Source organism: Carassius auratus, chromosome 26 (assembly GCF_003368295.1).
Source record: "Carassius auratus strain Wakin chromosome 26, ASM336829v1, whole genome shotgun sequence".
Classification (NCBI taxonomy): domain Eukaryota; kingdom Metazoa; phylum Chordata; class Actinopteri; order Cypriniformes; family Cyprinidae; genus Carassius; species Carassius auratus.
The window spans coordinates 9,356,502-9,382,111 of NC_039268.1; the positions used below are offsets into that span (position 1 = coordinate 9,356,502).

Consider the following 25,610-nt stretch of genomic DNA (forward strand, 5'->3'; position numbering starts at 1 on the left):
ACTGTGATTTAAAATGTTAATAATAAATGATTATAAATAAATTATATTATCTGGAAAATATTAAAATATTATTGTTCAAAATGTTTATTAATGAGTTAAATTTAATTGTATAGGATTGATTGATTTATTTAACCTGTTAAATGTCACCCCGTCCCGTATACGGGACGCCTACGTTGACTATACTATATTACAATCAAATCTAATCTAATCTTGACAAACTATATATCGTTGGAAAGGTCTAAGACTCCCAAATATATAATTTATGACAAGAGTGCACCCTCAGAAATCTACATTACAAAAGGAGCTTTGACCTTTGTTTAAAAAAAAGACTTCCTCGTTGCCTTTTTCTCTATCACATTTTAGAAATCATCAGAAGTTATATATCACTTGAAAACATAAAATCTCAAAATTCATCCTTCAAAACCCATTTTAAAATCAGACATTGCATGACCATGTAAATGGTACATCAAAATCATGTTACAAAATGTTTTCAGACATTAATTAAAAAAATTTAGGTTTGTATCATGCACATTCATGTCTATCTTCAAAAACGTGAGTGACAGTTAACAGGTTAAAAAAAAATTTTTTTACCGTAAACTGCAAAGTTTTTTTCTGTTGTTGTTTTTTTTTCTTTTTTACACTTAATTCCGCTGAAATTTTCTGCGGCCCACATAGCCCCTTCTGGAGGCCCCTAGGGGGTCCCCATACCTCATTTGAATGCACCTTGCTAAAAACAGTTTTACTAGAAATTATTCCATGTTATTCGATCTGAGAAACCACAATACATTTTTGAAGATACCTTATACATAGACTTGTCTTTTTAAAATCTTTTAAAACTGGTGAATTGGACCTCCATTATAAATTAGTTACTGACATCATAAACATTAATGACAAAATATCTGCACAGAAAAATAACCAAGCTGTTTCTTACCTCATTTGATGTAAAAACGTTCTGTTTAAATATATCAGTATACGGCATGTTACAAATAAATCATGATAACATTTGTGAATAATCGCTTCTGTGTCTATGCAATAAACATTTGAATCTGAGATGTTTTACTCTTGATATAATCACTCTGCAAGCCACGGGTTAAGCGTTTTTTTCTCACCAAATATAATATGTAATACTTTATACGTAATGTCTTCTCCATTAAGACTCTACATACCTGTACATGCAGGACAAAAAGCAAGTATGTTATTTCTAGCCGTTCTGAAACATTCTGTATTCTGAGGTTCCAGGTTTGGTTGTCAGTTATGTTGTGTGTGCTAGTGACTGGTTAGAATGAACACGAAGATAACGGAGACAGAGTTCACATTGTTCGAGCTGATCTCTACTTAAGCTTCAACTCCACTGTACAATACTGTACAGACCTTCTTGATTATGATTATATATTTTACATCAGATGTTTTTAGATGTGCAGTGTATCACAGCAGACTGACAATTTGCTTGTCCAGCAAACTGATAGAGCCTTGTTTGTGAACAATATAAAACTACTTATGTGAATAAGGATCGATACATAGAAGAGATTTTAGGAAAATGCACATAATACATTTATTTATAATATTCCCATGCAGTCTCTGACATTTTGAGACTTTGTGCTATATTACTAGACAGCAGAATGTTTTATAAAATTGTTATCAAAATAACACACAGGCAAAATGTAAAAACAAAGGAGATGCATGCTACTACTCGCACTACATAAAAGGAAGAGTCGGCAGAGGAGAAAAAAGAGACAGAGCAACAGAAAGAAGGAGTATATGTTATGTGGTTTATGGAGACGAAGTGATGTAGGCCGGTGCTTTTGGAGAACTAAAGAGTTTAGACCCTGAAACCACATCCCAGCAGGAGAACGTCTCTCTCTGAACTCACTGAAACCACGCTGTGCTTCGTGGCTCCCTAGAAAAATGTTAGAACTGCAGAGTGAAATGTAAATACAATGTAAATCTCTTTTCAAAATGTTTTGTAAGTCAAGGTATTTCTGTGATATCAGAAATATTTTGTACCTCAAAAAATCAACTTAAAATGAGTGTATAACTTAATGAACCTTTGCTCTTGTGACAAATGAATAAATGAATGGTCGCATTAGGTAATACAGTCAACAGGATTGTACTCAAACTGCAAAATGTATACATACATATAAATATATATGTGTGTGTGTTTTTGTGTGTGCTTTGTGAATAAAAAATCAAAAAGACAGAAAGAAAGAAAGTGTCCATTGTTATTTTGGACTTCAATGACTTTACCTGTACAAACAAAAACAGTTGAGACATTTTACAAAGTATCTTTTTCTTACATTCCTTTTGTAATGACTTTAAAATGAAGAAATTATGACAGAATCTACCTTTTTGTGTGAACTGTCCCTTTAAAGAAATAGGCTTGAAACTTTAATGTGTGTAAGAGAGACTGTTGGAGATGTTATACAGGTGTGTGTGTGTGTGTGTGTGTGTGTATATATGTATATATATATATATATATATATATATATATATATATATATATATATATATATATATATATATACACACACCCACACACATACAAATATATACATTTATATATATATATACACACACAACATATACATACACATACATATACATACATATACATATACATACATATATATACATATGCATACATATATATATATATATATATATATATGCCTTAGTCCATATTCTGCCAATTTACAGAGTGCTGTGGTCTACAAAACAGACTAAATCAATACACGCACACATATACACATTCGTTCTATGCGACCCACCACACATTCTGTTCTCTTTTTTACAACAGGAAACACCTGCATTGTTCTGTTACCACATGAGCGTTCTGATACACATACACATACATACACCCATAAAGCATCAAAGCCATGCACAATCACCTATCTATGACAGTTAAGCCAAAATCTAGAGATTGTGCTTCACAAGATAAGTTACATATGCAAATTTCAAATATATAAAAACAAAACAAGAAGAAAACACAAAAAAACATTTGTAATAGGCAGATATATTAAATATCATCACATCAACCTTTAGGATTTTCCATGCTCTGTGTTGTCTGGCAGTAGTGAGTCAGAAAGGAAGGAGTGTGTAGGACAGGGAAGACACCCCTGAAAATGATACTGAGGGAATCACCCTAATTTCAGAAAATACAAAGAGAATACTGAGTCATTTTGAGTCATTAATTCATTTTATTGAGTTTTTTTTTCTTTCTAAATTTACCTGATCTGCTGCACTGTAATATGAACAGGTAAGATAAAACAAAGGAAGAAAAAAATACTTAAAACTGCTTTCTTTAGTGCAATCTAGGCTATTTAAACATTCCTGAGAACGATTGTCTGTACTGGAGCATTATGGGAAAAGTAGTTCTACAGCATAATATGTCGAAGTGCACTACAGGATATGAAACTCTCCTACGCCTGAGAAAGAAAGAGAAAGAAAGAGAAAGATAGAAAGACGCCTCAAGAAGAACCACTTCCTGTCTTGTTCCTGTCATCATTTCAGACCCTACAGTCATTGTGTGTGTATGTGCTTGTATTCCTGTGTAGGCGCTGGGAAATATGAGGGGGCTGTCTGACACAATCTAAATAGATTTAGTTACAAACAACTCCCCAAAGGTGCTTAGAAATCTGTTACTTAAATTACTTGTAAAATAACTCACTGATATTTTACACATGGGACAAAACATATCCCAAGTTTTTTTTTTTATGGAATTTTCAGATATATACATTGTGTGTTTGTGTGTGTGTGAGAGAAAATACTTAATTTATAAAAAGTTCTGAATACACAGTCACAATATGTTGATGCAGTTTGTAAAATTAATTGCAAAAAATGTATCTGGGATTTTTACAATTTAAAGCTTTTTATTTTATTTTATTTTTTAATTATCTATTATGCTGAAGATCAGATTTGAATGCTAGTTGTGTCATTATCTAACATTTTGACATGCACATACATATAAGACACTTTATTGTTTGGTTGTTTTTTAATTTAGTAACAAGCATGGATTTTTTTATTTATTTATTTTTGTTGAGAAAATACAAATGGATTTGTTTATCTGGTTTAACTAAAATATTTTATACATACATTTTCATTGGTGTATAGCCTGTTCTATCTCATGTAAAATATCAAAAATGTGTGCACTATTAACAATATTAGTCTAAACAAATGTATGTAGCACTGCAGTATTAGTTTTACATTTTCATTTCTGTGCTTCTGCCATTGAAAAAAACAATATGCCCCACCAGTAAACTAACACAGGCACAATATTACTTGTTCTCACTCTTTAATGAGATGAGAAAGTTAATGAGAAAGTTAATATGTGTCAGAGATGCAAAGAAAAGGTGGTTAAAAATGATATTTTTCATTTCCATTTCTGCAAAAGAAATGTCTAGAATGTATACCTTGTAACATGTTACCTATTAATCTCTGCTGTCTTGAAAGTCAGTGTGTGCATGTCTCAGAGACAGACCTCTCTTCCTTTAAAATTCATTGTGTGTAACACTCAAACCACATGACCCGTCTGCACTACACTCTTGTCAGATCGGCTCTCACTGTGACGGACAGAACAAACACATTCAATGACACATAATTACTATGGACAGTCCTTCACAAGTCTGCAAAAGATAACACATAAGATGTTTTTAGAAAGAACAGAAGATCTCCAGTAATATAACCACACATTCTTCTTGCATAGATAAGTATCTCCACGGTAAAAAGAAGCGTGTGTACGTGTGTTAGTGTGCATGCTATGTGATACCTCGGCTCTTGTTCCAGAGAAACAAGACATTCAGGCCTTCAGTGTTGTACCTGACATACCACACACTCTCAAAGCTCAGACCGCTCTGGGACTTTCCTCCTCTCCAGCAAATAAAATATGACCTTGGACGGCAAATGAGAAGAAACAGCAAATAATAACTGCCAGATTTTATTGTATTTTTTTGCCATTCTTCTGAAAAATGCAGATTATATTTATTGTGGTTCACATTAGCATGTTGCTACATGGTAAGTCCATGCTCTTTTTAATGCTGATACTGACAAAAGATACATAATTTTCCAAATCAGTCTTGTCTTGTTTTTCAGTAGAAGATAACTGAACATTCTTTGAACAAAATTAATTTCTTTGATAAGCAATATTGTTTCAGTTAACAATAGATTTTCAGAGTAAAAATTTTCTCACCTTGTTAACAAATTGTATTTCTTGTTTTAAATATGTGAACGTGTACTGTTATATTTATCACTATGGTAGTCATATTTTTGCAAAACTAATATACCTGAGAAAATATTGAAATGATTTGTTAAATTTCAACAAATGTATAATTTTTTATGGTATATGACTCTATTTGTTTAAATGACAACAATTAATTAAAATATATGTCCTCTCTAGTTGTTTTCTCTGCTCAGGGTCGTTTTGCTCAAAAACTGCTGAATGACCTAATGGAGAACTATTCTAATGCTTTACGGCCTGTGGAGGACACAGACAAAGCCCTTAATGTCACTCTACAGATCACACTCTCACAGATCAAAGATATGGTGAGCATTAAACACACACACACACACACACACACACACACACACGCACACACACACGTCTATGGAATACTGACATTAAACCCTGCACCTATTTTACCTCACAATTTTTATAAATAACAAAACAGAATGAGTTTACAATTACATGCATCAGACCTACTGCAGAAACAGTTGGTTTGATATCACTTCCGCTGGTTCGGAGATAAAGGCATACTGTATATCGCACCAGCAAAACACCCACACGCTGTCCAACTGGCCTTGATGTGGCATGGTGTGTGTATGTTCTGATCATACTTTGGCAACTTAATGCTGAAACCGCAATGATTGCACAATTGCCCCAAACTTTTAACCTCTGAAAATACATGATACATACTTGTGCAGACCTAGTACTTAAATATCAGCAGTTAATGATGTAGTGACAGCAAATTTGTTAATGGTGCCTAACCAATTTCAAAGCATAATTTACTCTTGAAAGGCTTTTGCTTTAGCACACAGATTTACATTGGATGTCAAGTAGAGAACCACCACAGTAACTTATATTTAAACAATTCATTCATTAAATAAGATCATACAACTAAATTGGAATGGTCATCAGTGGGAACATTTTGTCCACATAATTATGCAGTTACAGAGTTACCAACCAGCCAAAACTGCCCCCACTGGATTAATAGCTGTGTTCTTCATTTTTGTTGCAGTTATATTATGGATAACTCTAGGTGTCAGTGCTCGTCAAATGTTTAATGTGTGTATCCTCTTCTCATCAACTCTCTGTGTCCTGTGACAATGCAAAGTTTTATGCGTGTATGTATAGTGTAAGCTGTGTGACTAATGTATAGTAGTTTTTTAGCAAGTGTGCCACTGCGGATCAAAGTGTTGGATAATAAGATGTGTAATTCTTTTACTTCGTGTTATTTACACACACACCCACATACACACACTTTATGAGTATAGCAAATTGGGTGAAACATTTAATTAACAAATTAATCTAAACTTCAGACTATCTTACTATGGCTTCAAGCTGAAGTGCAGAATAAACTCTACAAGTTTCTGGAAAATTGTTATCAAGCATGATTTGAGAATGGTTACATCTTGTGCTTCAATGGAAGCAATAACACCTGTTTGCACAAAATAGTGCAAATGAGTGTAAATGATGACAGAAATGTCATTTTTGGGTGAACAGCCTATTCAAATGCACTAATTAAATTGTAATTGTATGGTTTTACATTAGTGTTTGTGTCTCTGTCTGTCTGTGGATGATGGTTATATAAGACACAGGTAGTAATTGTTATGTGTGTTCCAGAAAGAGACAATGCATTTCTCATTCAAGAAGCACTGAATTTCCACCCTGATCAAACTCGATCAAATATTAATTTACTGAACCTGAGGAGTACCTTTAACCAATGAGATGTGATATGTACAAGGCATTAAGTGCAACCTAAGGGTTCAGACTTTCTTTCCTTTCATTCTTCATTGTTGTGAGAAAGTGTACCATGTACAACAACAGGGTTTTATCTTGCAGTGCAAGACCCTGTGTGACTGAATACTTGGTCTTAACATACAATGTAACCCATACTCAGTGTAACCCATACTCAAATAAAAATAGATATCTAACCTTATACATTTGAACATGTTCACAGTAAGCACATAGGGTTTTAAGCTCTAAAAGGATCATAAAGATTCCATTCAACTCTATGTCTTCTGCGATCACTGTGTATGATAAATAGACCAAGATTTAGGTGGTTATTCACAAATCAAATAACTGATTAATTCATATATAGAGAGCCCAAATAAATAAAAAAATATGTGCAGTTATGAAAATTGGTTTTGCTTTGTGCTTGACTCTTTGTGCTAGGATGAAAGGAACCAGGTGTTGACCACATACCTTTGGGTGCGTCAGATCTGGCATGATGCTTATCTACATTGGGATAAAGATGAGTATGATGGACTTGAGGTCATTCGAATACCCAGCAGTCTTGTTTGGAGACCAGACATCGTTCTGTATAACAAGTTAATACATGTCACATACACACATTATCTTGCATAAAACATGGAAACATACAACTTTGTTAATTTAACTATGACATAATGTGAGAATGTAAACATTCATACTTAACTAATATAGACAACAGGCTCAAATTTGTTTAATGAATACATAAAAGACTGAATTATTGACCTCTATATTTCTTTTTCACTCAGTGCAGATGAGGAGGACTCCTCCGGACCCCCAGACACGAATGTGGTGTTGAGATATAATGGTGAGATCACTTGGGACTCCCCTGCTATCACTAAGAGTTCCTGTAAGGTGGACGTCTCTTATTTCCCCTTTGATAGTCAGCAGTGCAACCTTACCTTTGGCTCCTGGACCTACAATGGCAACCAGGTATATGTACTTGATAGGTGTACGTAGTTAGCAAGAACAATAGTGAGCATGCATACTTGTGTTGAATTATTCCAATAACTTGCTTTGTATAACAGCTTTTTGAGTCACACTTTATATTAGGTGGCCTTAACTACTAACAGTTAAATAAATCATTTGATACAATGCACTTGCATGCATGTTCTTAAATTATGCTTATATATTTTTTAAATGCCTGCATGTAATTTCATTTGTAATTAATTTCTGTAAATATATTTATAATTACACTGTTTACCAATTTCTTACAACTTAACCCATACCATCAAAGCTGTCCCTAACCTTACCTGCATCTCATCTCAACAACAGCTAAAGTGTTTTGCAATACAATATAAACACAAAAAGTACATTGTACTTATTTTTTGTTGTAAGTACATTGTAGTTAAGGCCACCTAATATAAAGTATAAATGTAAAATGTGCACACTGTTATGTTCCAATGGATGCAGATGTAGTCCCCTAGTTCACTGTAGGTATGACACATTTGGGTTTTGCTCATTTACTCTTATTTTAGTCTTAAATACAGTACATGTTGAATTCAAAATATTCATAGGGATAATTCACTCAACAATGAAATTCTTCATCATTTATTCACCCTCCACTTGTTCCAAACCTTAATAAAGTTTCTTCCAGCTATTGTACACAATAGAAGCTAATTTGAAGAATGTTGGTAACCAAACAGTTGGTGGTAGCGATTGTCTACTACAGTATGAAAAAAAAATGTTCTTCAGATCTGTAGGTCTGATGCATGTAACTGTAAACTCATTCTGTATTATTATTGATTAACTCATACAGGTTTGGAACAAGTGTTGTGTAAATGATTATAGAATTTTCATTTTTGGGTAGACTATCCATTCAACAAAAGGATTAAATAAATGTAACAGTAAGTGAAACACTCTACATAGATTTATTGTAGGTGTTAGTCAATATGTCCTCAACATCCACAGATTATGAAGTTAAATCAGAATACATACAAAAACACAGTAAGGAGGAATATTACCAGTTGTATAAAATGTATGGTGGCTGGACCGCTGTGTCATCTTCATGCATGGGAACCCCATTTCTCCTCATAAAAAACATAACAAAAATAAATAGAAAATAAATAAATAAAATAAATAAATAAAATTTTTAAAGAAGAAATCATTATACATTAAAAGTATATATATATATATATATATATATATATATATATATATATATATATATATATATATATATATATATATAATAGATATCCATATCAATTGTAAATGAAACCCTGTTATACATATGGCAGTTTTGGAACTTTGACTTGACTAAAAATCCCATCACTATAACCCCAGGTGGATATCAGAATGGGCATGGAGAGTGGTGACCTTTCAGACTTTGTGGAAAACGTGGAATGGGAGTGTCACGGTATGCCGGCCGTTAAAAACGTCATAATGTACGGCTGCTGCTCTGATCCATACCCTGACATAACGTACACAGTCCTGCTCAAGCGGCGTTCTTCCTTCTACATCTTCAACCTTCTTCTACCGTGTTTCCTCATCTCTTTCTTGGCTCCTCTGGGTTTCTACCTGCCTGCTGATTCAGGGGAGAAGGTCTCACTGGGGGTGACGGTTCTGCTGGCTCTGACTGTATTTCAGCTGATGGTGGCTGAGAGTATGCCACCTTCAGAAAGTGTTCCTCTAATTGGTGAGTTTACTGTAAAGCAGAATTTGTAAATATTTGGATATGTTTTCTCTTTCTTTCTTTTCATTTCACTTTGGCTAGAGAATATTGTCAATTCTGTTGAAATGCTAAGTGTGGATCTGTTTATACAGTTTGGATAATAACAAAAGTGACAATCAAATGCTATAAAGTGACTCAACTTCTTTACTTCTGTCATTGTCACTATGGTTAAAGCTGCAGTTCGTAACTTTTTTTGGCAAAACATTATTCTAGATCAATATTTGAGAAAGTACATAAGCCAGTGTTCAAAACGATTGCCTTACTTTAGCCCAATTCACAGCTGTTATCTTATAATAATGTTTTCTTTTCTGAGTGGTATGGGTAGGTTTTTGTGGGAAATTCGATCATGATGCTGCGTCATTACGTCACATCTGTAAACATAAAGAAAATTGTCCCGGCTAGTAGACTATATTGCATGTTAAGGTCCTGCAGGTGGCGGTTGTTTATAGCCCTTTTCTCACAGGAGCTAGAATAATTAAAATTACATTTAAATAAAATTTTTGCATTCAGCAGACGCTTTTATCCAAAGCGACTTACAGTGCATTTAGGCTATAAACTTTTACTCATCATGTGTTCCCGAGGAATCAAACCCCCAACCTTGCACTTGATAGCACAGTGCTCTACCAATTGAGCTACAGGAACACATTAAATTTATCATTTTGATGGCGGATTGTAAGCCAGAAAGTATTATTCAAATCAATTCAAGTTTATCTGTATAGCGCTTTTTACAATACAAATCACCGCAAAGCAACTTTACAGAAAATTAATTTCTACAATATTTAGTCGTAGCTTATCAGTGGTGACTGTCAGTTTATGTGCATATGACAGGAATTTTCAGAAAAATTAATACAAGACGTAGTCAACCAGACAATCAACACTATTAACAGCAATTATTATAAGATGCAATCACACTTGTAGCAATATTTGTTAGTTCTGTTTGTTGTTTCAGGGTTAGCATCATCTGAGGTCATCTGAGGTGTTTGCATCATCTCTTCTCAAGGGGTTCTGGATCCAGACTGGAGCTTGTGTAAATCCAAGTTACCACGGAATGTAAATCCCTTGGCAAAACATAGAAACAAATAGAGACACAATTAGCGTAGCTGCTATTCCAACCAAGTAAAATTAATTAGTTTAACCCAAGCTAAAGAATAATAATGCACATTTGATCAGATACAACTGCAGTCACAAATTATGAGATGCATCATTCGAATGCTTGGCGAAAGAGATTTTTAATCTAGATTTAAACAGAGCGAGTGTGTCTGAACCCTGGACATTATAAGGAAGGCTTTTCCAGAGTTTGGGAGCGAAATGTGAGAAAGCTCTACCTCCTTTAGTGTACTTTGCTATCCTAGGAACCACTAAAAGTCAAGCATTTTGTGACCTTAGGGAGCGTGATGGGTTGTAGTGTGGTATAAGGCTAGTTAAGTATGCAGGAGCTAAACCATTTAGGCCTTATAGGTAAGTAAAATAATTTGTAACTGATACAGAACTTTATAGGTAGCCAGTGCAGAGACTGTAAAATTGGGGTAATATGATCATATATTCTTGACCTGGGAAGGACTCTAACCACTGCATTTTGGACTACCTGTAGCTTGTTTATTGAAGATGCAGGACAACTGCCTAGCAGTGCATTACAATAGTCCAGTAAAGAGGTCACTAGCTTTTTTGCATCAGAAACAGGTAACATGTTTCGTAGCTTGGGAATGTTTCTAAGATGGAAGAATGCTGGTTTTGTAACATGGGAAATATGGTTTTCAAAAGACAAGTTGCTGTCTAATAAAACACCCAGGTTTTAGACTGCAGAGGAAGTAACAGTACATCCGTCTATTTGCAAACTGTAGTACTAGATTCTGTGTACTGTTGTTTGGTCCAATAAGTAATATCCAAAAAAGACAAAATTATTGGTCATCCAGTCTTTTACATTTTAATAAACTCTGTTAGCTTAGATAATTTGGAAGCTTCATCAGGTCTCGTTGAGATACATAGTTGAGTATCATCAGCATAACAGTGGAAACTAATCCAGTATTTTGTAGTAATATTACGAAGGGGCAACATGTATATTGAAAATAGCAGAGGACCTAGGACAGATCCTTGTGGCACTCCATATTTTTACTGGTGCTAAATGACATGACTCACCATTTAAATAAACAAAATGGTAGCTATCAGACAGGTAGGATCTGAACCATTTTAGAGCCTGCCCTTGAATACCTGTATAGTTTTGTAATCAATCTATTAGTATGTCATGATCTATGGTGTCGAACGCAGCATTAAGATCAAGAAAAACTAACAATGAGATGCAGCCTTGATCTGATTATTTGTTTATGAAACACATCTGAATGAAATGAAATTATATTGCAGTTTTAAATGCACTTTTGATTACACATAGCCTGGGATTACACAAGATTTTTATTTTAAAGACAACAAGTTCAAAGGGAGCATAGTTTGCTTTTTGGGTTAAAATAATTTCTTAATATGAAAATCTGTGATTGTGAAGTACAGTAAATATCCACACAGGCGCTGTGAATGACTGCCACACATACTCCTCAAAACATTAGATTAATCAGCGTTTGAGCCATGCCGACAAACACCACACAACCCACGCAAGGAAGATAATTCCATAAACAACATGCATTGCATGTTTTCAAACAGAGATGGCAAAAAAGAGGAAAAACTTACAGACTGCAGCTTTAAATACTTTATTCATGGCCCAGTTGACCCCCTAGTGTAAGTTGCTATTAACTTTCAATTTGTGAAGTGAAGTGAAAGCAGAGTATATATTATACATCATAGTCTTGGTAAGACTCTACTGGAAATTAATAAATTGTGGTTCTGGCTGTAGCTGGGTGTTATAGACAATTGAAAAAAATGCTATATTAATCAATCAATGAATAAATAAAATTAAGATTGTCACTAAATTATCAAAAATAAGATATTTAATTAATATAATTTTTATTGATATGTTAAAATATAATGTGACATGCAAAGAAAAACAATGTCTATTGTTTATCCTTTGTCATAAGTATTGATAGCATCTTTGTTATTTATCCCTTGTCTGTCTTTCCTATAGGAAAATACTACATTGCAACGATGACCATGATAACAGCCTCTACATCTTTAACTATCTTTATCATGAATATACACTTCTGTGGAGCGGAAGCCAAACCGGTGCCACACTGGGCCAAAGTCCTGATAATAGATTTCATGTCGAAGATCTTCTTTGTGTATGAGGTAGGGGAGAACTGTACCACACCTGAAAGTGACCGAGGCACATTGTTCTCTGAAGACCCACTGGCTAGCCTTGAGAGAGATGGGTATTTTGACAAAGGGTTTTATGGAGACTGTCACCATGATGACAGAAACCGCAGTCAGTTTAATGGGTACAATCACGGAGACCACAGGCATGGGAATGGGTACCATCACAACAGCAGTGACTATCGACAACAGAGGCAGAACCAGGGAAGGAGGACCCGCTCGTCTTCAAATTCCCCTATTCGACAGAATGCCCATCATCCAAAACACACACATTACATTGGCCGAGATGGAAGTGAAAAGCTCCCACTGACAAGCCAGGAAAAACTCAAAGATAGTGAACTTTCCATTCCAGAAAAACTTGCTGGGTACACCTACGATCATGGCAATGGTTATCTCAGTGGAGTTGGGTATCACCACAATAATAGCTACAGCAAAACCTTTGGAGCAGATAGTAACAATAAGATTACCACTGGCACAGGATGTGTATGCATCTGTGGCCAACATCAGAAAGTGGTGCGAAACATTGAGTACATAGCTAACTGTTTCAGAGAGCAGAGGGCACACCAGGCCAAAGGGGCTGAATGGAAGAAGGTTGCCAAGGTGATGGACAGGTTCTTCATGTGGGTGTTTTTCATCATGGTCTTCCTCATGAGTATCCTTGTCATGGCCAAGGCAACCTAGACCGTGTACACTTTAAATATATAATCAATTGATATTTCATACTGTCTAACACTATGTGTCAAAAGACCAGTTAGTAATTGATTGGTTTTTTTTTTTTTTTCAAACATTAATTCCTACAGTCTTGTATTTGTTGGCAAATGGGCTCATGTTCTGTATTTGCTTGAATGTCTCAATATGTTAATTGTTTATTACATTCTTTACATTCCAAAATATTATCTAGTTGTAAAAGTTAAAGAAGAGGCATTAATATTTTAGGTGTAGACGTGTTCCCACATGTGTATATAGAGTAACACAATCTTTGTCTGGCATGGACAAACATTAATAATGCACAATTAACCCTGCACATGCGCATTGACAGACATCCACACTAATGCACATTAAAAATGCATAAATAGACAAGTCTTGAATGTTGATCACACACACACTGTGTAAAACTTGCATCCTTGACCAATGCTAACATATTATCTCATCATATAAATCTACATTCTGCAATTTCTGTATTTCATTATTTGTTTGATTTGCTATGCTTGTTTCTTATATTGTTCTCTGCTTCTATTATTCTTTACAAATGGTGCTACTACCCCCCTTAAATGGTCTATCACAGGGCTATTCGAAAAATTACTTTCCTTTACTAGGAAAGTACCATTTATTAGGGGTGTCCTTATCAATATCCAGTGACTGCAGTTATATCCCCACAAATGCAAATGTCAAACGTTTAATCCAGTCACAGTAAGTCTCATCTTAAAGTGGAAGCAATCCCAAAAGCAATCCTCATTCACTGTAGGCATGAACCGATTACCTGCTTTCAAGGTATACCACAATTTTAGATCAGTTATTGGCCACTAAATGTTTTATTTCAGCAACTCTCTATTCGGAACTTGCACAAACTGCACTGCAATCACTTTCCAAAAGGTAATTTGTGTGGAAAGCACAAAACTTAAACTGGTGCTTAAACTTCCTCCTGTGGAAATCAAAGATACCATTTCGCTGCTGTTACATAAGCTCCTCCTGAGTGTATTTGGTGTATGTGCGTTCTCATCCAGTTTGTCTGCTTCTTTTGTTTATTTTAGGGATGTTTGGTCAGAACATTCTGTTTTTGCTTCAAATTGTATAATTTAATAAACCAATCACCCAACCAATTATATACTGAATGTAAACAACCCAATCAATTATATGTAAAATTATATATACCATTAAAATATCTTACATAAGTACTATAATTAAAAGATAAAGTTAAATTAAAAAAAGGTAATCATAGATTTAGGTTAAATTAAGTATTACTTTATTTTCTTTTTAGGGCAGCAATAGCTCTAGCAGCAAATCAACCATCAATTCAGCAAACACTTGAGAAAAAAATCAAGGAAAAAAAGTCATTTGTGTGTTGCAAATGTTTCTTGTGTTGCTTAAAAAATTCAATATATTGTTCATGGGGGAAAAAAAACGATTTTTACCCAGACATCTAAAAATAATTAATGTAAGAACTGTATCCACAATACAGTGAAACTGTGATAATTTAGCTTTAAGTTATCATACCGTCAAAATCGTGTATCGGCCCATGCTGAGATGATAGTACACCCAATGTAAAGGGAGTATATTTGCAGATGGGTCCAACAGGTCAGTGACAGTTCAATAACTCAATGGTGTCACAACCCCCAATTCTCACAAATCTACTACACACTAAACATTTTAAATAATTTGATAGTTTTGAAAAATAACTCAAAACCTCCTTTTTTGTGGTGCAAATGTTTTAGTTCAAAAATATGCATGGATGAAGTTCTGAGTGCTGAATATTTGCACAACAACCCTTACAATTTTGATGCTTTTTGGACTGACTTAAAAAGAGCAAAAAAAAAGTTGTTGATCACATGCATCAGCCTTTGAGTCATTTTTATTCATCTGTAATTTAATGTAGCCAGGATTCTGACATACTTCCCAGGCAGTGCAGGTGGTATGCCCGAAAGCAAGGTTAACTTACAGTCACGTATACCCTGATCTCTCAGTTAGTTAACCCAAACCTAGCTTACTTATGGTATGCTGGTTCCAAAAATGTATCTCGGAATAAGTCAGCTCAGAGCATGTCCACGGTCAACACATTCTCAACAGAGTCATCATAGAAACGGAAGCTAAGAAAAAGGTTGCCAGATTTTGATCAGTTCTATCAGAAAGAGTGAGAGAATGAGAGTGAAGTGACATTCAGCCAAGTATGGTGACCCATACTCAGAATTTGTGCTCTGCATTTAACCCATCCGAAATGCACACACACAGAGCAGTGAACACACACACACACACTGTGAGCACACACCCAGAGCAGTGGGCAGCCATTTATGCTGCGGCGCCCGGGGAGCAGTTGGGGGTTCAGTGCCTTGCTCAAGGGCACCTAAGTCGTGGTATTGAAGGTGGAGAGAGAGCTGTTCATGCACTCCCCCCACCCACAATTCCATCCGGCCCGAGACTAGAACCCACAACCCTTCGATTGGGAGTCCAACCCTCTAACCATTAGGTCACGACTTCCCCATGACTTCCCCATTTATATATATATATATATATATAAATTAGCAATTCAGTAACATTAAGTTGATGCAATTAATTAAATAATGTTAAAAAGAAAAACAAAAAAATTTATAATTTTTACATTACCTGTCATGGTTTCGGTTTGCCTTCCCCTTTTTTTCCCCTCTGCTGGTCATCTTGTTACACTCTCACACTTCATCAGCTGTTTCTCATTATCTCTTCTCTATCGCGCCTTTCACTGCACGCTGACTGTGTGCTGATCCGTTTACAAGGAAGGACTTTCTGTTTGTTGATTTACTTCGAAGAGAGACTTTGTTCACTGTTTGTGTGCCTGCTCATCGGCTGCCTTTTGTTATTTATCTGAAGACTGTTTTTTTCTGTTACATTGCTATTCTCTATTAAAAGTCTTCATTTACATTTCCCTTTTGGGTCCTCACCTCTCCCCACTACATTACCATTTTGAATTAGTTGGCATGTAGAATACAGTAGGTATTCTTTTATAGATCTACAGACCAGTTTCCCTTCCTTTCATTGCAAAAACACTTGAACGAGCTGTGTTCAACCAAGTCTCTACCTTTTTCACAAAGAACAACCTGCTTGACAGCAACCAATCTGGTTTCAGAAGTGGACATAACTGAGACTACCTTGCTCTCAGTTGTTGAAGCCCTAAGACTGGCAAGAGCAGACTCGAAATCTTCAATACTTATCTTGCTTGATCTGTCTGCTGCTTTTGACACGGTTACCCACCAAATCCTCCTGTCAACACTACTGACAAAGGGCATCTCAGGAACCGCACTACAGTGGTTTGAGTCTTCCCTATCAGATAGGTTCTTTAAAGTATCTTGGTGAGGTGTCCAAGTCGCAACGTCTCAGTACTGGGGTGCCTCAGGGCTCAGTTCTTGGACCACTTCTCTTCTCTGTCTACATGGCATCATTTTGTTCTGTCATTCAGAAACATTGCTTTTCTTACCACTGCTATGCTGATGACACTAAACTCTACATCTCATTCCATCCTGATGATCCAACGGTAGCTACTCGCATCTCAGCTTGTCGAACAGACATTTCTTACTGGATGTTAACTCACTGTGCCATGGTATAACAGTAATACTCACTCTCTCAAGAAAGTAACTCTTGAACGCAAGTAGTCTTGAACGCAAATGGAGAAAAACTAACTTGGAAGTTTTTAGAATTGTGTGGAAAAACAGTATGTCCAGCTATAGGCAGGCTCTAAAAACTGCTAGGACAGAACATATACACAAACTCATTGAAAATAACCAAAACAATCCAAGGTTTTTATTTAGCACAGTGGCTAAATTAACAAATTACCAGATGCCACCTGATTCAAATATTCCACCAATGTTAAATAGTAATGACTTCATGAATTTCTTCACTGATAAAATAGATAACATTAGAAAGGCCCTAAATGGTTTAGCTCCTGCGTACCTAACTAGCCTTCTACCACGTTACAACCCATCACGCACCCTAAGGTAACAAAACGCTGGACTTTTGGTAGTTCCTAGGATAGCAAAGTCCACTAAAGGAGGTAGAGCTTTCTCACATTTGGCACCCAAACTCTGGAATAGCCTTCCTGATAATGTTCGGGGTTCAGACACACTCTCTCTATTTAAATCTAGATTAAAAACGCATCTCTTTCGCCAAGCATTCAAATAATGTATCTCTTAAATTGTGAGTGTAGTTGCATCTGATCAAATGTGCATTTTTATTCATTAGCTTGGGTTAAACTAATTTTACTTTGTTGGATCAGCAGCTATGCTAATGATGTCTCTATTTTGTTTCTATGTTTTGCCACAGGATTTACATCCCGTGGTAACTAGGATTTACACAACCTCCAGTCTGGATCCAGAACACCTGAGAAGAGATGATGCTGACCCTCAGAGGACCTCAGATGATGCTAACCCTGAATCAACAAACAGAACTAACAATTATTGCTACATGTGTGACTGCATCATATAATAACTATTAATTAATAATGTTCATCGTCTAGCTGACTATGTCTTTGTTTTTTGTTTTTTTGTTTTTTTTTATCCTGTCAAACGTGCACAAACTGACAGTCACCACCATAAGCTACTACTAAATATTGTAGAAACACACTGTAAACCCTAATATTGCCTTGACTTAAAAAATCAAGTAATGTTGACTAAACATTACTTAAAATTTTGCATTTTGGCCCTGTCACTTAAAAATATGAGTTAATTTAACTAATTTACCTTCAAAATGCATAAACTTAAGATTTCAAGTGTTGTGAGCTCAAAATCATGAGTAATCCTTTCGAAAAACTCAACGTCACTCTGTTCTTCCTTTAATGTGATTGGCCATTGGAGAAATTCTGCCTAGCAACAAGAGAACAAAAGCACTGATTGGTGGGTTACAAAATTCGTCCTTTTGGTCTGTTTGGTTGCTGAACTACATTTCAAGAGGAAGTTTTTCTTCGTGTACTATGTTCGGTGACTAAAATTATGTAGATATAAAGTTGTTTTGCATGATTTCTACTGGTGAAATATGTTAATTTAAATCCTTGTGGTACGTGATTTTGAGATGATTATTGAAATTACAACTTAAGTATTTGATGAAGTGGCCCAATCGTTTTCCTTTGAGCGAAAGAACATGACAGCTAAAGTTACTGCTTAACTCGTTAGATCGAAAACCCTAATAAGTTGAATGAACTAAATTGATTGAGTAAACTCATTGCCTCAATTTAATTGAGTAATGGAGTCCCCCAAAACTTACATATTTAAGTTTATTTAACTTGACGGTTTTGTAGAAAACCCTAATAAGTTGAATGAACTAAATTGATTGAGTAAACTCGTTGCCTCAATTTAATTGAGTAATGGAGTCTCCCAAAACTTACATTTTTAAGTTTATTTAACTTGACGGTTTTGTAGATTGTACTTAAATCACTCAGTTCACCAAACTTGATGCTAATTTAATGTACTTAAACAATTATGTTCACTTAACTTGGTACTAATTTCAAGTGTACTTATATATTTAAGTTAACTCAACATGTAAATTTAACTGAAAATGATGTTCTTAATTTTGACAGCAGACTGAAGTAAAACAAATAACAGCATATTTACACTTTGACCTTTTGACAAACTGTCACAATATTTATGAAAATACAGTAAACCCTATACTGCACTGTAAAAAAAAAAAAAAAAAAAAGTATTTTTATGTCTTTGCAGACATTGAAAAGACATCCACTGAGGAGAGAATGTTTTTATGACGTCTTTTTTAATGTTTTTTATGTCTTCTGTACATTCGATATAGATGTTCACATATCCTCCTTACAAGGTTCTGTGACTTTATTTCTGTCAGACATCTAGAGAAGCTCTTATTGAGAATTAATAGAGGTTTAAATGTGCATACTTGATTCATTTGAAGTCACCATTGTGGTGGAAAATGTTTGGTTTAGTTGGGATCTTGGTCCAGATACTTCTTATGTTCGCTTGTCTCTTGCTGCTATAACAGTATATTTTAAAATGCTGTTTTTGTGGCGAAGAAAGACAAAGTTTAAAAGAGCTCAGGTGTTATCAGCTCTTTGTTGGTGTAAGCTTGTCTCTTGCTACTGTAACTTGTGTGTTGTAAAACACTGTTACTGTGGCAAAGAGAGTTGAGATCTAACATACACATATCTTGCTTGTAATGGTGACTTATTATAGTAAAATAAAATGTATTGCTGCAACTATGGATATACTTTTATGGATATAAACTTTGTAGATAAAACAATGTACTTACTTTTAGAAAACCGATCATGTCGTCACAAACAGACATCAAGATTTTGGATATGCATCACATCAATGGTGACAATCAGAACAAAAAAAGGCTGGAAAATAAGGATGAGTTTGTGCTATGGAGCTCTTTTGTTTGTCACCATTATTGTGATGCATATGCTACATCTAGAAGTCTGTGTGTGTGAAAACTTGATTGATTCTTTTACTCAAATTATTTCAAACGCATTCATTTCGTCCATCTTTAAAATAAGTATTTTACTCCTGGTGCCTGTTAAAAATATCAAACAAAACTTATTTTATGATCTCAAATACGTATTATGTGATGACTCTCTCATCAACAAAAAACATCAAATAACACCTGAGCTCATTTAAATTTGTCTTTTTTCACCACAAAAACAGCGTTTTAAAATACACCAATACAGCAGCAAGAGACAAATTAACACAAGAAGTAACTGGACCAAGATCCCAACTAAACCAAACACTTTCCACCACAATGGTGACTTCAAATGAATCAAGTATCAACAAATAAACCTCTGAGGGATTTAGGTAGTCTACAAAACCGTCAAGTTAAATAAACTTAAATATGTAAGTTTTGGGAGACTCCATTACTCAATTAAATTGAGGCAACAAGTTTACTCAATAAATTTAGTTCAGTCAACTTATTAGGGTTTTCAGTGCATGAAAACCGATCGTTTTATCACAATTTCACCATCAAGTTGGGCACATCAACCATAACTCCTTCAAAAACATCCAGAAACCTTGGAGTTATGATTGATCAGCTAACTTTCTCAGATCACATTGCTAAAACTGTCCGGTTCTGCAGATTTGCTTTATTCAACATTAAGAATATCAGGCCCTTTCTTTTGGAACATGCTGCACAACTCCTTGTTCAGCTCTTGTTCTGTCCAGGCTGGACTATTGCAATGCTCTCTAGCCAGGTCTTCCAGCCAGTTCTATCAAGCCTTTACAATAAATCCAGAACGTGGCAGCAAGATTAATTTTTAATGAGCCGTAAAGAATACACATCACACCTCTGTTTATCAATTTGAACCGGCTACCAATAACTGCTTGCATAAATTTCAAGGCATTGATGTTTGATACAAAACCACCACTGGCTCTGCACCCCTTTACCTAAATTCATTACTTCAGACTTATGTGCTCCCTAGAAGCTAGTGAACGTCACTTGATTGTGCCATCCCCAAAAAGCACAAAGTCACTTTTATGGACTTTTAAATTAAATGATCTCTCCTGGTGGAATGATCTGCCCAACTCAATCCGAGCAGATGAGTCCTTAGCCATTTTCAAGAATCTGCTTAAAACACACCTCTTCCGTCTTTATTTGACCCTCTAAATTTAGCACTTACTATTCTTATTATATTCTTAAAAAAAATAATAAATAAATAATAATAATAATAATTAACTACCTTTCTAATTTTTTTGTATTCTCTTTATTTTTTATTAGAAAAATTTATATATATTTATATATATATATATATATATATATATATATATATATATATATATATATATATATATATATATATATATATATACACTCTCACCCAAAGGATTATTAGGAACACCATACTAATACTGTGTTTGACCCCCTTTCCCCTTCAGAACTGCCTTAATTCAACGTGGGATTGAATCAACAAGGTGCGGAAAGCATTCTTTAGAAATGTTGGCCCATATTGTTAGGATAGCATCTTGCAGTTGATGGAGGTTTGTGGGATGCACATCCAGGACACTAAGCTCCCGTTCCACCACATCCCAAAGATGCTCTATTGGGTTGAGATCTGGTGGGCCATTTTAGTACAGTGAACTCATTATCATGTTCAAGAAACCAATTTTAAATGATTCGAGCTTTGTGACATGGTGCATTAATTTTTTTTATTTATTTAGCTGACGTTTTTATCCAAAGTGACTTACAATTGCTATATATGTCAGAGGTCGCATGCCTCTGGAGCAATTAGGGGTTAAGTGTCTTGCTCAGGGACACATTGGTATCTCACAGTGGATTCGAACCTGGGTCTCTCACACCAAAGGCATGTGTCTTTTATCCAGACCAACTTAGTGTATTCAGGCTATACATTTTTGACCTAACATGTGTTCCCTGGGACTCAAACTCAAAACCTTTTGCGCTGCTAATGCAATGCTCTACCACTGTGCCACAGGAACATTATCCTGCTGGAAGTAGCCATCAGAGGATGGGTACATAGTGGTCATAAAGGGATTGACATGGTCAGTGTAAGGGAAACAGGTCAATTTAGCTCAAAGGGAATCATTTAAGATTTTAAAGGGAATTTGAACAGAATCACTGTTTCATACCTGATCACTGAGACGCCCTGCAATTCACTGCATGAGCCGTTTAGCATCAAATCTGCACTGGATATTAATATCCAAAGTATAGTGAAAACAATATAAATTAGCACAGTAACAAGATCGGCAGTTTAAGATATTCACTTCTCAGCACAAAACACAAGATACTTCTCTTTTCAATATGAATAAGGCTTTATTAGATATATCTAAGACAAACTAATCTAACACATAAGCACATACGCTCAGACATTTATACAAGTTGCAGGAAGATAGAAATTTAGGGAAGAATGAGTTTAAGAGAATGAAAATGTGAAATCCCAAGTTTACAGCAATACGTAAAATTGCATAGACATGAACAGCCATCAATCACTTAATTAAACCTAGCATTGAGTTCCTCACTGAGGATAAATTATATTATATACACCAGTATAGATCAGAGACTGGAGGTACTACTTGCGTCTCCTGTGTAAAGGGGGTTTCCCGATGTCGCTGATTGGCTGGAAGTTCAGTAGTCGATGAAGTGACATCTTGGGAAGCCCGTGGTTGGGCGTTGGCTGAAGACGCAGAGTTTTGTGGGCTGGTTGAAGTTGAACGGGCACTCGAGGTCAGACTTGGAGACACAGCGTTACAAAACTTAACTCAGAACACTAAACTCTCAAATGGAAAAGAAAAGAAACTGAAGTTAAATAACAGAAGTAAAGTTTGACGAGACTAGGTGGTGTTTCTTCTCATCGTGGCTAAGTTGCAGCAGGCCGAAGCACGCTGGAACCGCACTCAGAGAACAGTGATGACTAAAAGCATGGCTAAAAGCAAAAGCTAGGTAGCAATGCTACAAGCTAAAAGACAACATGACTAATAGCAAAAGCTAAGAAGCAAAGCTAGAAGCTAAAAACAAGATTTTATGGTGTCCTAAGTATTTAAACTGGCCTGCTGGCCACACCTCAAATGTTGTCTTGACCAATCAGATATCTTCTTTGCTCGAGGGTATCATAAATCATATGTTATCTCATCAAGCACGTGATCCGAATTTTCCCGCTTTTGTAGGGTATAATTTTGGACATGATTCCTATAACAAGAATATGATACATTTAACTAATAACTGACGTCAGGACTGTTTCAAGCTAACAGATTCAAACACGTACATATGAAACATGAATATGTATCCTTAAAGGTGCCATATGCAAAAATTGAGGTAAAAATATCCATAACATGACCTACACGCATCAAAAGAATGAGAAGAAATAAGGGCGATGATGTCATTAAAAAAATGTCAAGTTATAGTGCTGCAGAGATATCAACCTTAGTTAGCATTAGTATTACTAGCCCCGGCTCGACAGGTGTCGTAATACCTGTTTCAGCCATGGGAGGCGGTATGCGAGCAACATAACCACCAGCCAACCTGCAATACACAAATAACTTGCACGTCTTGTGGGCGTGCCTGAACCTGATGTCATTCATGTGGAAAGTACAGCACAGTACTTCATTTCAGTTCAGGGAAGAGAGAGAAATTATGGCTCAAGCCCTTGGCAAGAGACCCCCACCCGCTACAGGGAAACAACCGCGCTCGGAATCACAAATCAAATCCGATAAGAAAAGGAGCCGAACCAGAGTAAACATCGGCACTGCTTTTAATCGCTGGAGGCAACTGATGGACCTCAAAGAAATGAGGTTCGACTCTGAACTTGCAACATTTCTTTTCGATTGATAAGTTAGATGCTGTTAGTATTTCGCTAGAAGTTTGTTTTATATGTTTGTTCATTTGTTTTCGGGAAGTTATAACATAGAAATGAATCGAAGGCTGTTCGATAAACGTGCTAATGTTAGCGATGGCTAACCGTAGCTGCGTTTGATAATGAGCTAGCTATAACTTAACGTTACCCATTTTATTATATCATGACTAACCTGCTCTGTCTAGTCTGTTGGTCTCCATGTCCTGTTTGCTTCGTGGTTTTTCTGTGCGTGAAAAAATTTATGTGTGGCGTGAAAGCGTGTGAAAAGAGTCAATTGTGTGTGTCTCACGGTGAATGCTTGAGAGTTAGCACATTAGTTTCCAAGCAGAATAAAAGACAGGTTGATTATTGCTGTTTAGCGTTTGTATTAATCTATGATGTGTCCCTGTTTGCGTACAAGGACATAAAAAATAAATTAAAAGTGATATGTGGACCAAGGTGTCTGAGATTGTTCATTTTAAGTAAAGGATCATAATATTTCGTCCACAACAATATTTAATGAGGTTAACTTATAACTCCTTGTGGTTAGTCTGCACAAGATCAACAAGCTTGTTTGCTTTGCGGCCGCTTTAAATACAAAAAAGGCATTCGATCTACATTAGAGCATCTGAGCGCTCACAAATCTTTCTGCAGCGTCGTGAGCAGAGCGGCAAGAGCGAATTTTTGACGCTCTAGACGCCGGCGGTGTGAACGCACAGTTAGGCTTCGGCTATGGCTGTAGTGTTGTTGTGAAAGTAGGGGCGGAGCATAGAGACTATGCCGTTTCTCATTTGTTACTCTAGAGTAGACCAATTCACTTTATTGAGGCATATTGCCCCCATCTGGTATGGAATGTGGTGTAGGACTTGATTTTTTTTGCCAAACATTACAGATGGCACCTTTAAGCTATCCAATAGTTATTAAAAGACATACACAATAAGTGATTATAACATGATAGTCAAATGTGTGGGTTACATACTTTATAAATGAATATGGAGTTAAGCGATGGACTGATATTCATTTATTAGTAGTTTGAGTTCATTTTGGTCCATTTATATCTAGAAAAGAGAGTTTATGTGCCATTCTCTGACATAAAGTCTTTCTATGGAGACCAGAGGTTAAAAGCCCCCCCCAGGAATTTCAGTCTGGTTCTGCTAGGTGGGGAAAGTCAGTCCAAGAATCTTGAGTATTACTCTCATGGATTTACATGTGATGTCCAGCGTTGAATCTCAATTACTTGCCCCAAATTTGACAATCTCTTCTCCGAATTGAAATAGCCAATAATTGTTCTAATGGTGTTAATATTGAGAGCTGTTCTGTAAAAAAGTTGGTTGGTTGGTTATCTCGCTTCGGACTTGTGGCACGGAATGATTTATGACCTCCTGTTGCCTTTCTGAGGAATTCGGATCGTGTTTCAACCACAGTCCTGATCGACTCTTTAATTAGTCTGGTTCGGGTCTGATACGCTACATCAGAAACAATGCTCAGGTAGGCCGTGGCATTTAAATGATTCCCAACTGGCACTAAGGGGCCTAAAGTGTGCCAAGAAAACATCCCCCACACCATTCTCCACCACCACCACCAGCCTGCACAGTGGTAACAAGGCATGATAGATCCATGTGCTCATTCTGTTTACACCAAATTCTGACTCTACCATCTGAATGTCTCAACAGAAATCCAACTTCCGGTCGAGTTCCTTGCCCCCTGGGTTGCACGTACTTTTAAATGCGCACTTG

The 25,610-nt window shown here is 35.8% G+C and overlaps 1 protein-coding gene across 1 annotated transcript; it reads left to right on the plus strand.

The window, feature by feature from the left end:
• Positions 1–4,961: 4,961 nt before the first annotated feature.
• On the plus strand, positions 4,962–13,586 carry LOC113044776 (neuronal acetylcholine receptor subunit alpha-10-like). The gene is made up of 6 exons (XM_026204949.1): positions 4,962–5,007; positions 5,390–5,535; positions 7,385–7,539; positions 7,729–7,912; positions 9,266–9,617; positions 12,721–13,586. Exons 1-6 carry the CDS (start codon positions 4,962–4,964, stop codon positions 13,584–13,586), a joined length of 1,749 nt encoding a protein of 582 aa, XP_026060734.1.
• Positions 13,587–25,610: the final 12,024 nt, after the last annotated feature.

Bases quoted from the DNA above. Each gene is read 5' to 3' on its own strand.
- LOC113044776 (XM_026204949.1), top strand. From the start codon at position 4,962: ATGCAGATTATATTTATTGTGGTTCACATTAGCATGTTGCTACATG. The intron at 5,008-5,389 runs GTAAGTCCATGC...TGTCCTCTCTAG, and splicing joins CATTAGCATGTTGCTACATG to TTGTTTTCTCTGCTCAGGGT. The intron at 5,536-7,384 runs GTGAGCATTAAA...TCTTTGTGCTAG, and splicing joins TCTCACAGATCAAAGATATG to GATGAAAGGAACCAGGTGTT.